This window comes from Martes martes (assembly GCF_963455335.1).
Source record: "Martes martes genome assembly, chromosome: 12".
In the NCBI taxonomy this organism is placed as follows: domain Eukaryota; kingdom Metazoa; phylum Chordata; class Mammalia; order Carnivora; family Mustelidae; genus Martes; species Martes martes.
Genome location: NC_137900.1, coordinates 94,131,356 through 94,146,082, shown reverse-complemented (window position 1 = coordinate 94,146,082; position 14,727 = coordinate 94,131,356). Strand labels below are relative to the sequence as shown.

Genomic DNA, 14,727 nt, shown 5'->3' with positions numbered 1-14,727 from the left:
GCGGGGACCCGCTGCCCATGCTAAGGATGGGGTCCCCTGAGGGCCCATGGGGTGGCGGGGTGGCAGAGAGGGCTGACCAGGCTGCTCGGCAGACACAGGCTCCCGGGCTAATGCCCCTTTCGCCTCTCCGATGGCCTGCCGGCTTGGAGGCGGGGGCCTGTCCGTGCCCCGCGTGCCTGCCGGCCAGGTGTGGGGACGCCTGACCCTGGACCCTCGGACCGTGCGACCCTCCGCCGGGCCGCTGAGAGCAGCCACACGTGCTGCCTATACCCCCTCGGTCTTGTTCCTGCCCAGGGACCCGCAGGCCTATGGTCAGCCTTGCTCGATGTCTGAGGCTGTCCCGAGTGCGTCCCACGGGAGCCCGGGAGGGGGTGGGGAGGCTGAGTAGGGGACCTGGGGCCGGGGCTGGGCCTGGGACAGGCCAGGTCACCACTGACCTCGCGTCAGCAGACACTTTCTCAAGGGCTGCCTGGGGAAGACTGTAGGACTTATGGTTGTGGGCACGTGGTCTGTGTCCCTGTCGCTCTGCGGTGTCAGCAGCTTAAAGGTCGGGGGGAACAGAGACCGTGGCCACCAGCACGCGGAGGCAAAGGGCAGGGCCACCGCCCTGTGCGCCAACTCCTGACCCAGGAGCCCCAGAAACTCCCTCAGCGTCCATGGTGGGGCGGGAACCAAGGAACAGAGGTGGCGTGACCCGTGGTCAGGGAAAGGCAGGTGGCGACCACGTGTGCCGAGCGAGGAAGCAAATGTCTTTATTGAGAAAATGCGTGGCTGCCGAGATCAGGGTTCCCTGCTCTCACCGGCTTGGAAGAGAGAAGGGGCGTTAGTGTGGGTGAAAGGCACAAAGCAGACAGGGTCCCTGGAGGGACCAGGCCGAGGACCCAGAGCCCGAGCTCCCTGCCCTGAGAGGGTCCAGACCAGCCCTCCCTGAGGCCACTGTGTGCGTGGACGGCCCCGCGCTACACGGGCCTCACCATCATCTCCGACACCTTGTAGCTGTAGTTGTAGCCTTTCCCTGACTTCCAGTTAATGCCGTTTGCATAGCTTTCATGGGAACCCCCGAGGTAGAGACCATTGAGATTCGACAGGTGACATGTATAGTACCACCAGGCCCCCTGGTAGCGCTCAGCACAGTTTTCTGGACTTGAGTCATTGTCCTGGTCCTTGGTGGAGAAGGGGTGGTTGTTGTGGTATGTCAGGGAATCACCTGCACGGAGGGAGAGTGGGCCGTTTTATTTGGATCCTAGTTCTAGGCAAGAACTGCAGGGACCAGGAGCTCGAGTCGTGCACTGCACAACTCTAGAGGATGCCTGTGAAGCCCTGCTCTCTGGGACAGTGATACTGGTCTTCCGGAATCCCGTCTGTCCCTCCCGGCTGGCAGGCACCCTGTCCTGGAGGGAGGCCACTCCCGGCCCTGGGCTCCCTGGTTGCTCAGCAGAGAGCACCAGGCACCGTGGAGCAGGAACCCGGGATCCACAGAGATGGGCTCTGTTATCACCCTGTCCCTGTTTGTGTCAATAGTGGCAGAAAGAAGAAGAGCCCCTCTCCCTGCACTTTCTACTGAATGGGTCCCATCCACCTGGTGGGGCCCCTGAGGTGTGGGTAGGGAGAGCCACGTCTGGCTGCTGCCTCCGCTCTCCCTGAGGAAGAGGCAGAGGCAGAGCCGGGACAGGAAGCAGGTGCCTCTTCGCTGGCGCCCGAGCCCTGGCCCAGGGCGGACACTCACCCGCGCTGCCCCCCGCGAAGGCTCCCAGGAGAAGCCTGTACTTCTCGGCCTCGCCCGCCATCTGGAACGAGCTGTACTTGGCAAACTGGCGGTTGCCCTCGAAGTCCACGAGGTCTACCCGGAGCTCGCTGGTTCCTGGGGCAGAGAGGCTGTGAGGTCCCAGCAGAGGGACGGTCGACCCAGGGCTGGCAGGTGGGAATTTAGGGACGGGCGGAGGGGCTGTGTGGACCCGGCATCCGGGGTTGGCACAGTCACGGAAGACGTCCGTGGGTATAGGACGGGCCGTGGAAACCACTTGCCAAGGGTCCTTCTGCCCCCGACATGCCCTCCTCGTGCTCACGCGCTAGAGCACGACACTATGCTCCGTCAACGGTGTGCCTTTTCCCGGCGGGTTGGGACGTCCGTCCCAGCCCCGTGCGGTAACTGCTCGCGCGTTCCTGCGGTGGGAAGGTCGTGTGCTCCCTGGGGCCGGTGTGTCAGGAGAGGTGGGATCAGGGCTGGACGTGGAGCCCACCCCCGAGGCCTCTGGTCCCTCCTGTCCCGGGATCTGAGAGGCCGGTGGCGTCGCGCTTGCCGGAGTCCCTCACCTCGGTCCTAACGGGCTCCCACCTGGTGTGTGAGCTGAAGGCGTGGCTCCCGCGCATAGGGGGGCCCGGAACAGAGCGAGCCCCCGGCAGGAGGAGGGCGGGGTCCTCGGCTCAGGGTGGGGGCAGGTGGAGGTCGGGGACGTACCCCGGGCGGTCAGGGCGTGGATGTTGTCATTCCCCAGCCAGAACTCCCCCAGCTGACTGCCGAAGCCCCGCTTGTACGCGGCCCAGTCGCGATAGAAATCCACGGAGCCGTCGCTCCTTCGCTGGAGCACCTGCGGGCGGCGGGAGGGCTCGGGGACGGGGCCCTGCACGGGTCTGAGGCTCGGGGCCCACCCTATGGGGGGAGGCCTTGTGGCTCAGGGGTCATCCCAGCCGAGCGCCCGGCATGGCTGTGCGGCCTCGTGTCCCACCCCGGGGTGGGCCGAGCCCACAGCTGAGGGAGGGGGAAACCGCAGGACAGAGAGGGTGGGTGACAAGCCCGACGCCACACAGCTGGAGGTCTGGGCTCCCTCTGGGCCCCGCCCCAACGTTGCAGTCCCTCCCGAACCGTTTATGCCCCATCAAGGCGTGTGGTTCGCCCCGGCCTGGGCCAGGGGGACGGGGCGGCCTCACGGGGGGATCCGGACATTTTGACAACGGTCACACGATAGTGTCCTCCCTGCGAGCGGACGAGCTGCTCTGTGGGATTCCCGGGCAGAGCCCACTGTGCCCCCGCACCACTGGGCCGTCCCCTGGCCGCCGACACTCACGGTCCACCCCCCGCCGTCCGTGTCCATGTCGCACAGCACGGTCAGCGGCCGGCAGTCGGGCAGGTAGACGGTGTACCAGCCGGTCAGGGAGTCACCCCTCGTGAGAAGGTCCTTGCAGGTCCGAGGTGCTGGGACAGACCCGGAGGCTGATGTCAGGCAGGGCACCCTGGGCCGGGTGCGGCGGGGAGTGGGGGCGTCTGGACGGGTGGGGAGGTGGAGGGGACCCTGGGCCTGGACAGACTCTAAGGCCCGGGCCCCCAGCCGTGACAGCCAAGCCCAGTCTGCCTGGCCATCCCCTCCCAGGGCCGCCCCACCTGAGTCCGCGGACCCCTGGTCTTCAGGGGACATCTGGGCTTCCCGAGATCATTGCCAGGTGCCAGCGGCCCATTGCCTAGTAGCCGCGGGAGGGAAACGTGTCTAAGAGTGTGTGGTCCTTGGATTCTGGAACCCGGCTGAGCGTGGGGCTGGCCTCTGGTGAGCGGGGAGCGTGCGGAGGTCGGTGGCATGGTCAGTCACCTGTGTCACAGGACTGAGGCGCAGGCTCTCCTGTTCGTGGGGACAGGACACGCACATCACGGTCTAGCAATGGGCGCCCCCGTTCCCTTCAGCCACAGGTGCTCCGTGGCCGGCACACAGCATGGACATACGGTCAGGATCTGTCCAGGGCAGATCGTCCAGTCCCAGCGATGGGCTCTGGGACCGCCCGTCCCTGGGAGCGGGTCTACTAGGTCCCTGTGTCCAGCCTGGGCTGGGCCCGAGGGGCAGCACTGTCCCTCAGGGTCCCGCCGTGCACCCCGAGCCGGCCATCTCCTCAGGACCCCGGGTCCTCTGTGGCGCGGGAATCGACTCGTCTGGGTCTCTCTGGTCTGCGTCAGCTCCCCCCACTGTCCCTCTGAGCCTCTGCCGGGGGAGACCCTGGGGGGGTGTCGGGCATTCGGGTCTGTGCCCCAGGCCTGCCCTCTTAACTTGTGCGCAGAGCACGGGACTGGGTTTTGAGTTTGTGAGTGGCCTTTTCTGCCTCTTACAATCTGTCTGATAAATGCGAGTAAACAGGCGAAGGTAGGGGCAGTGTCCACATGCAGCAGTAACGCTGTCTTGTCATCCTTTGGGTCCCCGCGGGCAGACGCCGGGCTCTGCACCCTCACCGACCGGGCCAGCGAACCCAGCCCTGACCCAGACCCTGGGCGCCTCCCCAGCATTTCCCTGATGGAAGAGGGACTCGGGTCTGAGACCCTCCCGCAGCAGATGCTGCCAGGCTGACTGCGGCCTTGGGGACCCCCATGTGGACAAAGCCCCTGGACTGGGAGCCCGACTCACCTTTCTCCCCGCACACTCCTTTGTCCCCTCGGTCCCCTGGAGCAGAGACAGGAAGATAGGACCCCCGACACAGGGGGCTGTGGTCAGGGAGAGGCCACCTGGGCGCTCAGACACCCCCCGTCTGCTCTGCCCTCAGGGGTCTGTGGGGGCCGAGCCCCAGGCCTCCTGCTCTGGGCCGGCACCCTCATTGCTCTGCTGGCTTTCCAAGGGTTCCAATGCCAGGGTCTCCAAGCATCGGAGGAACCCCGAGGCCTGGGATCCGATCCCCGGGAAGGAGAGTTCCCTGTGGACCACGTTCCCCGGGTCAGGACATTCCCCGGGTCAGGACTCTGGTCACGCGCTAACTTGAGGCTCCTCGGAAATACGACCCGAGCCCCGCTGTCCCTCTGTCTGCCTCCGTGTCCCTCCCCCGTCTCTCTCTCTCTCCCTCTCTCTCTCTGTCCTCCTCCCTGTGTCCCTGTGTCCCCATGTCCCCGTGTCCCTGTCTCCCTGTCCCTCTGTCTGTGTTCCTCTCTCCTTTCTCTGTGGACATAGCCCGGGGGCCCGCGAGAGGCCGTCGCCCTTCATCCCGTTGTTACCTTTGGGTCCCGGTGGTCCTGCCTTGCCAGGGACTCCAGGGGACCCGGGTGCTCCTGCAAATTCCAGAGTACGGGCCTCATGGGCAAAGGTGCAGCCGCCACAATCCCACGTGAGCTCTCTGTCCCGAGTCCTACGGCCCGCCCGGCGCCACTTATTCACAGAACCGCTGCCCCCGGGTGGACGGAGCAGCCATGGCCACTAGGCAGCCAGGAGCCTAGCCCACCTCCGGGTCTCACTGGAGACGATCGGGCGCTCGGTCACCCCGCTCCGGCCCGGGGCACGTACCTCTCTCTCCATGGACGCCTGCGTCTCCTTTGGGCCCTGCGGGCCCGGGCAGCCCCGGGCAGCCCCGGAGGATGCTGAGCTTGTCGGAGCCCTCCAGCCCCAGCACCTTCACCTCTGCAGGGAAACACGGAGTGAAGGTCAGTGCCTTCCCCCTGCGCCTGGTGGCTCAGCGGGTCCCGCACACTGGCCGCCCGTTCCGAGGCTTGTGCCTGCGTGCTGACCTCGGGCCCGTGCAGACCGCCGGGGACCCCCGCGGGGTCAGCCTGGAGGCGGGTTTCTCGAGTTTGGGGTAGACTTGCTCTATCCCCTCTCTGCCCTGCTGTGTGTGCGGGTCAGGCCGGAGGAGATGGCCTGGGAGCCCTCCCTGCTGAGGCAACCCGGCTCCTCAGTGCTGTGTGTCCCCGGACAAGTCGCTCAACCCCTCTGGGCTTCTGTCCTCTGGGCCCCGAGAGCATCGGACGAGGGCTGCGGGGGGTAAACACCAGATGGTGCCCCTGTTAGAATCCGAGCAGGATCCATGGCGTTTGGAAAGAGCTTCCTGCACCCCGGGGACTCTCGGGAGATACGAACAATGAGTATTGAGAAGAAACTTGGGGAATTGGAGTCCCTGTGGGAAATTCACCCCCAGACCTCAGGCGTGTGCTCGCAGACGTCCTGCGCCAGAAGGGGTCCCTGTGGGTGCCCTGGAGAGGGCGTGCTGGCTCCCAGGACACAGAGCCGGGCCCGCAGAGCTGGGAGCAGATGGTTATTTACTTGGTGGAGTTGAATCGTGTGGATGACGAAGCTCAGAGATGCCTCTAGAAGGCCTGCGGTTGCCGTGGGGGGGTGGGGCACGGACACCACAGGCTCCTCGGAGGACACGGCAGCTGCCCCCACCTGGGGTGTCTCCCTCCTGTCCTTCTGGATTCTCCTGTGCCACGGGCTTAGAGGTGCCCTTGTGCCTCCTCCATCAGTCTGCCCTCCAAGGGGGGAGGCTGCTCTCCTGCACAAAGGGCCTGATCCACCTGCTTAGGGTTTGGAGCAAGACCCCACTCCCTTCTCCCCTGACTCTGCTGAGCCAGATCGTCTGTGTCGAGGGGCAGGGATGCGGCTTAACGGCCCCCGCGTGAGCGTGAGATCCTCCGGCTTTGAGAACTTGAGAGAACGTCTCTGGAAGACCCACAGGCAGAGAACGTAAATGGCATTTTCTTCCCCCTTGGAGACAGAGTGGAGACCTAGAGGTGAGGCTCCTGGGGGCTTGTCCCCGACCCAAGAGCGAGGCAGGTATCACAGCTAGCTCCCTCCCTCCCGCCGGCAGCCCTGGCAGGTGTCCGTATCTGAGGAGCATGAGGACAGTTGGGAAGATGCATGTGGAGGGCTTAACGGGGGACCCTCTACATGGCTAGTGAGATCTAGTTACCAGCTTCAGGTTGGCCTCACCTGGACAGGTGTCCACAGCCTGGGCGGCCAGGGTCTTGATGCAGAGGAACAGCAGGAGGTGACCAGCAGGCCCCAGGGGCCCGGCGACTCTGCTTGGCCCCGTGTCCTCTGGTGTCCCCCGTTGAAGAGGCTCCCAGCTCTTATAGGGCACCGAAGCTGGCCCCAGCCTGGGCCAGCAATTTCTCAACTCCCAGAGGGATGCTCACTTCCTATAGGCTCTTCGGTCAAGCCCACAGGAAGTATCGGGTAACGGCCAAGGGTTTTTCCTTCCATTTGGGCCCCACCAAGCTTTCTGCTAAATCAGGTTCACTTCCCTTAGCAAAGGCATCCTGTTCCCCATTAAGGGAGCTCCCAGAACCCCTCTCCTGGAAAGGGTCTGCTCTGTGTGTGGCTGAGGAAAGCCCAGGCCCCAAACCCCCTTCCCAGCACCAAGCTATACCCAAACAATACTCTGTGGCCTTGAGTATGAGGATGAGCTGACTAAAGATATCTCTCTCCCTCATCTCATTTCCAGAATATTCCGGGACTGAGCGAGTCCCTGGGCACTCAACATGGAAGAAGAGAAAAAGAAATCTGAGTACTTACTCTGTGCCAAGTGCCACTTACACAGTCCCATTAGGTGGATAATATTGTTTGAATTTCACATGTGGAGAAATTGAAGTCACAGAACCAAGAAGAGCCAGACCTTGGTGTCAAGTTCATCGAATGCGCCAAGGATCCCTGGGGCCGTTCATTCCATCCAGAGGCATGGATAGGTCTTTCCCCCAAACGCCTGAGGCCTCATTCCATATCACGTGCTATGAATCAGGGTCAGCCTGAACACGCTGTGGGCATTCTGGGAAGAGGTTCTGGAGAGGAGTAGACATGGTCACTAGTGAGAGTGGATTGGTATCAAGAGGGGAGAGCAGAGGGTAGAACTGAGATTTCCCTGGGCCAGGGTGTGTGGGCTGTGGTCCAACCATAGACGTGGGCATGGCCGGATAAGAGGTTTCATGAAAGGAGTGGATTGTCAAGGGGCACCTAGGACCTTGTGTCCATCTCTGTGTGTACTGCAAAGACACTAAGCTTTCCATGGTTTGGTGTAGTGGCTCAGTGGGTGGCTCAGTGGGTTGGGCCTCTCCCTTCAGCTCGGGTCATGATCTCAGGGCCATGGGATCAAGCCCCTCATCGGGCTCTCTGCTCACCGGGGAGCCTCCTTCTCCCTCTCTCTCTGCCTGCCTCTCTGCCTACTTGTGATCTCTCTCTCTCTGTCAAATACAAAAATAAAATCTTTTTTAAAATGTTTAAAAGACAGAGAAACATGTGGGTTGCATGGCCTGAGGCACCGTTCAGCCTCCCTGAGCTACTGGAACAGGCAGCCTCTCTCTGCAGGCACAGGTCTAGACTTCAGTGATGTAACCTGGTCTGCTGGAGAGAAGTCAGTTCAGGAGTGCTCTCCTGGCATGAGTCAGGATAGGGAGAGAGGCAGCGGGCCTATGTCCCTCAGACCCCAACTGCTGGCAGCCCCCAGACACCAGGGTCCTTCCGCTTTGCATTGCTGATAGGATTATTTTAGGCAAGATGTCAATAATACATTCAGATATCAAGTTCTTGTTCTTAACGGTAGGTGGGCCAAAGAATCAGAAAGGATGGAAGCTTCTGTCAAGTACAAATACCTTAAGTTTGGATCAATAAAAGGCATTTGACTTTTGGAAATGGCATTCTAGTATTCGGGGCCATCTACCCAACTAAGGGCAAACAAGCAAAATGTTAAAAAGTTTTGCTTGAAGGCACGGCCAAGTTAACCACACAGGAAAGGGTTATCTTGCCTAACTCTTGGGAGCAACAGAAATCTGTAGAGGGGAAATGAGCACTCAGAGTCTCTTTCTGCCAATCCCTAAAAGACAGCTGTGAAGCTGCTCAGTGACCTTGCCAATTTTTCCCTGATAAAGGTCAAAGTGTGGGGTCGAGGGAGTGAATCAGGGGTTGGGATCCAGAGGGCTGCTCTCCACTCATGAGGATGGAATCATCCATGGCCAGCCTTTGCGGGGACCAAAACATATCAGTGCATCCCAGGAAAAAGTCTCAACTCCTGAATTCTTGTAAGGCCTTATGAGGTTGTTAGTGCCCTCAGGCTTCCAGCCAAAACCAACAAAAATGTCCTCTGATGGAGAATAACTTCATCCCAGGACCTACGTTATTTCGGCAAATATATATATTGTTTCAAATTAACTGTTAGAACACAATACAAGATAACCAGTTTCATGAGGATGAAAGGCAGCATGTAGAAGAACGAATCAAACCAACAGATGATAGAAACAGATCCCCAGATGCTGCAGATACGGAAATGACAACGTAATTAATGGTGAAACCTGAAAAGCCCCAGCAGAGACTGTAGGCAAACAAGGGTGCTTATGATGTCCACTTCTGGTCAGTGTTATACTGGATTGCACTGTAAGTGCAAGGCAGAAAAAATAAAATATAAAAGGATTGGAAAGGCAGACACAAAGCTGCTATTATTTTCAGAAGATATGTTTAATATGTGAAACATCTGAGGGTCTAAAATCAAAATTTTAGAATGAATAAGTTTAGCAAAAATGAGTTATAATTCTAAAAAATATCACAAGGTATTACAGGATGACGTTTTAGAAATTTGCTATAATAACCACACCCAAGTTAAATAAACAAAGAATTCTAACAAAATATGTGTGAATCCTCTGTGTCGAGAGCTATCAAATATGAGCTGAGAGACACCATAGAAGATCAAAATAATAGGAAGAATATGTTATGTTCTTGGATTAGAACACTCAATATTATAAAACTCCTGACTGATCTACAGAGTCACTTCATTGTCAGTCAAGTGCCTGTTTTACCGTGAAATAAAATGACAAGGTGAATTTAAAATTTGTATAAAAGGCAAAGGGCCAATAACTAAGATGTCCTTGAGCAGGAACAAAGAAGGATGGCTTGTTCTACGTGATACCATAATCATCATAAAGATATAGCTATTTAAGAATGTGATAGTAGCTCCAGGATGCAGAATAAACTGACAGAAGGGAACATAGTCTTGAAACAAGCTCAGACATTCACTACCCCCTGGTTTATGTTCGTGGTGCCCCTACAGAACACTGGGAAGGAAGAAGTCTTCCATGAATGGTGTGAACTGCTAAATGTTCATACGGGAAGACAAGAAAACCAGGTTAGCCCTTGTACAAACATAATTCATGTTGAAAGAATGTTAGACCCACTGTGGAAGGGGAGACAATTGTAGTGGTAGACCGCATCGTTAGGTATCAAATAAGCTTGGTGGCATCTTACACAGGACAGGAAATCTCCAAATGTAAAGGAGAAGTCTAAAAAGTGAGGTTGACACTAAGAACTCTTGTTTCTTAAGGTACGTCACCTGGGAGCAAAAAGATAAGCACAGGAGGGGAGAGGTATCTGCAGCACAAGGAAGTGACCAAGGGCTCGTATCCAGAAGAACTTAAGACCTCCCTGTAAATCAGCAATCGTGTTGGAAGTGGGAAAGAGCCTTGCATGCACACTCCCGGGACAGGATAGTTAAATGGCTGATGGGACGATGGGGACGCCTTTCTGCTTTGTCAGCAGAAAGATGCAATTCAAGCCACACGAGATCTATTCAGGTACACTCACCAAAGGGCAGAACTTTCTCGGCAAGGAGGGCGGTGCCAAGCTTGGTGAGGCTGCTCCAGCAGGAAGGGAGCCGTCCTCCAGCACCGCTCAGTGTGGGTCACTGTATGGCCACTTTGGAAATCAGCATTGCTCCCTACAGTTGCGCATGTGTTCCTGCTCTGTGTCGAGCTCTCGGAAACCCAGTCTTCCTCCAAAGAAGTGTGTGCCCAGGCATAGGGGACACTTGCAGAAGAATGTCAGGCTCCAAACATCAGACAACCAGAACGTCTGTCTGGGGCAGGACGGACCTATCCCCTGAGGTGTGGTCTGCCGGGAGATAATGTGAAGGAATCCCGCTTCCTGCAAAAATGTTGAAATTCACAAATGTGCACTGAACATAAAGGAGAAGACGCTGTGTGATAGTGTTGGTGTATCAGGTTCCAAAAAAGGCAGCTACCCAAAAGTGCCTGTGTGTCAGCTTTTCTCCTGCCTCACTCCTGTCTGGCTGGTGCTCTTGATGCTGAATGTGAATCCTGCCATGGGTCTTTGAGTGACCAGGAGGATGACCGGCTGGAGGAGGGGGTCACTGGACAGAGGGAGTGACTGTCCCCTGGGCTTGTAGGACAGGGGCCACCACCCCTCCATCCCGGGGACACCGACCCCATCCATAGAAGTGGTCGCCCTATAAAATTCAATGGCTTATTGCTCAACAAAGTGCTGTCGTAATAACATCAGGACTTACGACGCCCATCAGCCTGGGGCCCCAACACCCCATGATTACAACCAGGGCAGCCACCCAGGGTCTGGCCCACTTCCTCCTGTAGCTGTCCGCTCGGGGCCCCACAGAGGCAAGCCGGCTGAGCACTACTTGTCTCCAGGAACTGGAGACGTCCCTATAGCTTGTTCACGCTGTGCAGTGGGCCAGCGTCCCCTGCTCGTGTGTGGACGCACCATCAGAGGGGACCCGGAAGCCCTCCAGGCCTGCCCTTGGGGCCCGGGTAGCAGGAGCCACATTTGGATGCCGGCACACAGGGGCATCAGCGGCCCATTCCCCTGCACTGCACCCCACCTCCCAGCTCCAAGGAGCCGTCCTCCCCGGCCTGGCCGCTGGGATCTGGTCTAGCCTCAGCTTCCGCTCTGCCAAAGCCCTCCACCTGGGAGGAGGAGCCCCTTGGCCTCTTGGTCACTGTTGTAAGCTTCGGCAGCCCTGGCCCACCTACTCAAGGCTTCCCTGTGCCCCCTGCCCCCTGGCCACTGGGCTGGTCATGGCCGTTCTGCTGGGGGTATGGGGAGCTCTGCTGTGGGCGCCCCAGGATCAGAGGGCAGCAGCCCAAGTGGCCAGGGCTCTGGCAGAAGCTCTGTGAGCACCCAGCATGGACAGATCCACAAAGGCCCTGGGGCCACAGTGTCCACAACGTGTGACACTTTCAAGGGCCCATGGTCATTTTTTTATTTCTTTTAAAATCAGAAGAAAAGGAACAAGATTTTCCCCAGATTATATTTGTCTTTGAACCTCCACAGTTATAATATGTGACTTTCAGTATTTTCTACAGAAGAAGAGACCCATAAAGGCAGAAGTGCTCAGGCCCCAACGGGGAGGTCCCCCTAGGGACCCTGCTGGGCGGGGCTGCCCGGAGCCCTCTCTCCTCACAGGTGCTGCGGTTGCCCTGACTTCTTGGCCAGCCCTCAAGATCTCGGCCATCTCACGCCCCTTCCTCCCCTGCACACTCCCTCCAGGGATCTGCGAGCTCGCTGGGCACCAGTGGCCGGGAAGGCAGTGCCCAGAGAGGACGAGCTGGCCATCTTGGCCCATGGCAAGCTCGGTGTGTGACCTCATCCACGGCCCCTGTCCCTGGACCAACAAGGGTGGTGACCAGCAGGAACGGTCATGCTGCACAGAGGGGGGTCCCCTTGGTTTCACATCCATCAAGGAAGGGCTTAAAGACACCACTGGGAGGTCCTGGCAGACAGCCATACCTTCTGAGGACAGTCCCTGGCATGGAGAAGGAAGGGCAGACGGGGAGGCCTGGGAGCCAGCACTGGCCGGGTGGGGTCAGCCTGTGGGAGCTGCCCCTGGTCCAGGTGCAGAGCAGGATTCCTGTGGCCTGCGGGTGGGGACACTGACCTGAGCCACCCGCACCCAGAGGAGCAGGGACGGGGCCATCACAGCCAAGACCCATATCTCTGAGGGCAGCAGGGACCTTGTCTGCTTCATCCAAAAGCCTCTGGGGGGAAATGAGGGTGCAGCCACGCCTGTGCTCCCATCTCCAGGGGCACCTTAGACGTGGACAAGGACGCCTTCCCCCCACACTGGTTCCTCCCCACCTTCCTCCGTTCTACTTCATCTCCCCAGTGGGGTGAATTCTGTCTCCAGGAGGGATCACCCAGCAAAGGAGAGCAGCCCAGAGGGAAGGCCAATCCTCTTTTGGGATCTCCAGGAGAGAACGGGGCCACCTGTGCTCCCTGGAATCCCCCCGGCAGGTGTGCTCGGGGTAAGGAGGGCGGTTCCAGGACGGTCAGGGGCTCTGTAAACACCGGCACAGGGCAGGGAGGCGGGCAGTTGGTCCCTGAAAGCCCCCAGGGCCTGGGGCGGGTTGATCTCCAGACGCCCTCTTGTCCTCAACCTCTTTCTGTCCTGAGACCCCACACCGCAGCCTCCTCCCTGCTGTAATGTGTTCAGTGGATTTTTTTTTTAACCATGTTCTTGCAAAGTGCATTTTTGTGCATGTATTTTTATCTTAGGTCAATGGCATTCACTGTGTCTCATTCTGAATTCTGCTTTCTGCACCGAGCTCCCAGTGTGTGTGTGTGTGTGTGTGTGTGTGTGTGTGTGTGACCCTTAGGAACATCCGTCTTGATATACACCCATGCTTTGTCCTCAACTGTCAAGTCATACTCAGAGGCGTCCTGGTCATCTCTGACTTGTGTGTGTTCCCAGTGACAGTGTGGTGTGGCCTTGACCCGCCCCCCACTCCAGCACGGGGCTGCACGCAGGCTCCTGGGAACCTGCGAGCATCTCCCCAGGGTCCCACTGGAGTGGGGGTTCGGGGTGCTGGACCCACAGATGCTTAGTTTGCCTTAGTAACACTGAGCTGTCATTCAGAATGGCTGTGCGTCCCCAATGGGTCCTGCCTTCCCCGGCTGTCCATCCAGCTGTCTGTCTGACTGTCTGGTGCCGGGTGTGGCCCAGCTGGCCCAGCTTTCGGGCTTCAAGGCTTTCCTGTTACGGAAATGCCCCCCCCCCCATCGCCGTGTCTGATTTCTGGCTCTTAGAGCTCCCGCCTGTCCACTGCACTTTGCAGGCGTCAATCTCGCGTGTGGGTGCAACATGCTGCAAACGTCTTCCGTCCGTCAGCTCCCCACTAGCTGCCCAGGTACGTTTTCTGAGCTTACAATTTTTGCTTTTGAAGTTTTATTGATGAGACCTTCTCGGCCTCCTAAGCCCCAAAGGCCCTCGCCTGCCTCCCGTCGGCCATCCTTCTTCGTCTTCCTCTGGCACCTGGTCCTCCCTTCCACGCGACGCTCCTTGCCACGCGAGCCCCTCGCACACGGGGATTCGCCGTGATGTTCCCCCTCCTCTGCGGGTTTCCACAACCATCTTCCCAAGCCTGTCTTCTTCCCCTTGGCCGTGCGGGGCTCCCGCTGTTCCGTAAGATCCCACGTGTGCGCGGTTGGCCGTGTCCCTGAGCTCCCGGTTCTGGTCCGTGGCCCAGGGTCGGTGCCGCATTGCTTCCCGTCCCTGTGGGATGCCTCACTCTCTCGCAGGACAAGTCCACCCACTTGACTCTTCTTTTGTAACATTGAGATGACCCTTCGTGGCCTTTCGTCGCTGCAGGTAAGGCTTAGATCCCCTGCGAGCCCCACAAAACTTCCCACTGGGATTGTGCTGAATCCGTGGGCTCAGCTGGAGGCAGCTGCCGTCGCAACAGCGCGAGGAGACCTTCCTGTTCATTCGGACCGGCTTCTCCGTCTCGTCGTAGAATTTTACATTTTTGGTTAGAGTCATTCCTATGTGCTTTATGGCTTCTGTTCCCACTGTGAATGGCACCTTTTGAAAAACTGTATTTTCTAATTGATCAATGCCAGGGAAAGCAAACGGCATTGGCTCTCATAGACCCGATACGTCCACAGACAAACCAAAACGTCTGTTGAGTCCACTGACCTTTTTGGTTTAGATAAGTCACCGCCTCGGGAAAACATCAGTGACTCGCTAAAACTGAAGCGGACAAAACCAGTTCCCTTTTTCCCCAGAATGAGAATTCCTTCTTTGCATGCACACCCGTGCGTCCACGCATGTACACGCACACCCCAGTCCTCAGAGCCTCGGTTTTCCTTTCTTACAGCGAGGCATCTTCCCCGGCTGTCCTTTCAGACCCTCCGCCCCGCCCGCCCTGCTGGGTCCCTGCTGGGACCCCAGGGTCACTGGACGTCCTCCCACAGAGCCCCCACC

General features: G+C 58.6%; 1 protein-coding gene across 1 annotated transcript; it reads right to left on the bottom strand.

Moving 5' to 3' along the window:
* Positions 1-729: 729 nt before the first annotated feature.
* On the bottom strand, positions 730-14,283 carry LOC308353424 (ficolin-1-like; the record flags this gene model as incomplete). The annotated part of the gene is made up of 10 exons (XM_080820260.1): positions 730-1,207; positions 1,727-1,861; positions 2,459-2,588; positions 3,066-3,193; positions 3,582-3,611; positions 4,383-4,418; positions 4,961-5,014; positions 5,247-5,360; positions 6,666-6,821; positions 14,058-14,283. 10 exons carry the CDS (start codon positions 14,281-14,283, stop codon positions 960-962), a joined length of 1,257 nt encoding a protein of 418 aa, XP_080676386.1. The 3' UTR covers positions 730-959.
* Between the last annotated feature and the right edge of the window lie 444 nt (positions 14,284-14,727).